The sequence below is a fragment of the Colobus angolensis genome, unplaced genomic scaffold, assembly GCF_000951035.1.
Source record: "Colobus angolensis palliatus isolate OR3802 unplaced genomic scaffold, Cang.pa_1.0 Scaffold55, whole genome shotgun sequence".
NCBI lineage: Eukaryota > Metazoa > Chordata > Mammalia > Primates > Cercopithecidae > Colobus > Colobus angolensis.
In genome coordinates, this window is record NW_012119043.1 from 1,048,772 (window position 1) to 1,050,694 (window position 1,923).

General features: G+C 53.7%; 1 protein-coding gene across 1 annotated transcript in view; it reads right to left on the reverse strand.

Annotated features, from left to right (window-relative positions):
* The window catches only part of ZNF500 (zinc finger protein 500), a 31,056-nt gene that overhangs the window by 5,112 nt on the left and 24,021 nt on the right, over window positions 1–1,923 (reverse strand). The window contains exons 3-4 of the mRNA XM_011961423.1: window positions 1,598–1,655; window positions 1,231–1,428 (exon numbers count right to left, since the gene is read on the reverse strand). Of these exons, the coding sequence (XP_011816813.1) occupies window positions 1,231–1,428; window positions 1,598–1,655 (256 nt within the window). The remainder of the gene's footprint in view (window positions 1–1,230; window positions 1,429–1,597; window positions 1,656–1,923) is intronic.

Below are 1,923 nucleotides of genomic sequence, written 5' to 3' on the forward strand. Positions count from 1 at the left end.
AAAAAAAAAAAAAAAGAAAAGAAAAAAACCCCTGAAATAACAACTGTTGGTGTGCATGTGGAAAAACCAGAACCCCTGGGCACTCTTGGTGGGTACATGAGATGGTAGAGACGCTGTGGAAAACAGCATGGCAGTTCCTTAAAAAATTCAACACAGAATGACCATGTATGCTCCAGCCATCCCACTGCTGGATACATCCACCCCAGGAACTGAAAACAGAGCTGATCAGAGATACACCTGTATACCCACATTCACTGCAGCATTATTCACAATGGAATATTCTTCAGCCTTAAAAAGGAAGAAAATTCTGGAGGTTTCCCAAAGAAGGAAGTCTGCCTCAAGACCGTGCCACAGAAATCCTAAGCTTCCAGCCTGCTGGCCTCACCTGCAAATTTCAAACTTGTCAACTTCTGTAAGCAACCAAGGGAGCTGTTTGAGTACCCATTCCTTAAAATAAATCTGTGTGTGTGTGTATCTTCTACTGGTTCTGTTTCTCTGGAGAAGAACCCTAATACAAAGCGACATCTCACTGTCATTAGAAAAGGCTTCAGCATGGCTGGACACAGTGGCTCACGCCTGTCATCCCAGCACTTTGGGAGGGCAAGGTGGGCGGATCACCTGAAATCAGGACTTAGAGACCAGCCTGGCCAACATGGTGAAACCCCATCTCTACTAGTAACACAAAAAGTTGCTGGGCATGATGGCAGGTACCTGTAATCCCAGCTATTTGGGAGGCTGAGGTGGGGAAATCACTTGAACCCAGACGGTGGAGGTTGCAGTGAGCCAAGGTCGTGCTACTGCACTCCAGTCTGGGCAACAGAGCAAAACTCCACCTCAAAACAAAATAACCAGAAAAGGCTTCAGCAGCATCAGGAAAGAAAGGAAGAGACAAATGGGCAGAGAAAGAGCTGAGGAGCTGGTGCTGGGTCTGGGGCAGGGTGGTGCCGAGTGCGATGGGGAGAGGCAGCTCTGCCCTGGAGAGGAGGGCACCAGCGTGTAGGTGGCAGGGGCAGAAGAAAAGGATGGCAAGGCAGTGCTGGGCATTTGCCTGGGTCATGGCCAAGTGCCTGTGCAGGCCCTGCAGCTGGGACTCTGCAGGGACACAGGCAGCCCTGGTCACGCGGGATCACCCCAGGCCAACTGGACCAACAGAACCAAGCCCAGGAACTGATGCCTGAGACTTCCTATTTTTGGCAAGCCCCCTAGAGGACACGGTCCCTTGCAAGTTACCTTTATTCTCCAGCGGCAAGTCCCGCTGAGCTGGGTCCAGGCATCCTGGCTCCTCCCCAGAAAGGTATACAGCCACGTCCTCCAAGTTCACGGGCGCCTGCCAGAATGCACCCCACTCAGTTCTGGCCCCAAGCAAGCTGCCTCCTCCCCAATTGAGGCCACTGGCCCAGGCAGCTGCACCCCCACTGCCCCTCAAGGCTGGGGCCAAGCCTGGTGGTGCAGCTGGTCTTCTCCACTCTTGTTGCAGTGGCGAGCCCTGGTGCCTCCACCCACTGCTCCCATGCGCCACTGCTGCAGAGCTGGGACACCACTGTGGAAGGGACAGACTCGCCACGAGGAGGGGTGGACACACTGCGTACTCAGTCACTGGGGCCCAAGCTCCACAGGGAGACAAGAGCATCCCCTGGCTCCACGGCCAGCCAGCCCTGGAACCCCGATGCAGCAGACAGGGGAATTCAGGATGCCTCTGGGCCAGTGGTTCCCAGATGTAGCACCAGACTGATCCCGAAGCATGATTAAAAACAAGCAAACCCTTTCCAGAACAGGCAAATCCAGAGAGACAAGAAGGAGCTTTGTGGTTGCCAAAAGCTGAGGGAAAAACAGGGAGAGACTCTGGTAATGAGTCTAGGGGGCTTTGCAGGAAGGTCTAAAGAAAATGTTCTTAGGCCGGGCGCGGTGGCTCACGCCTGTGAT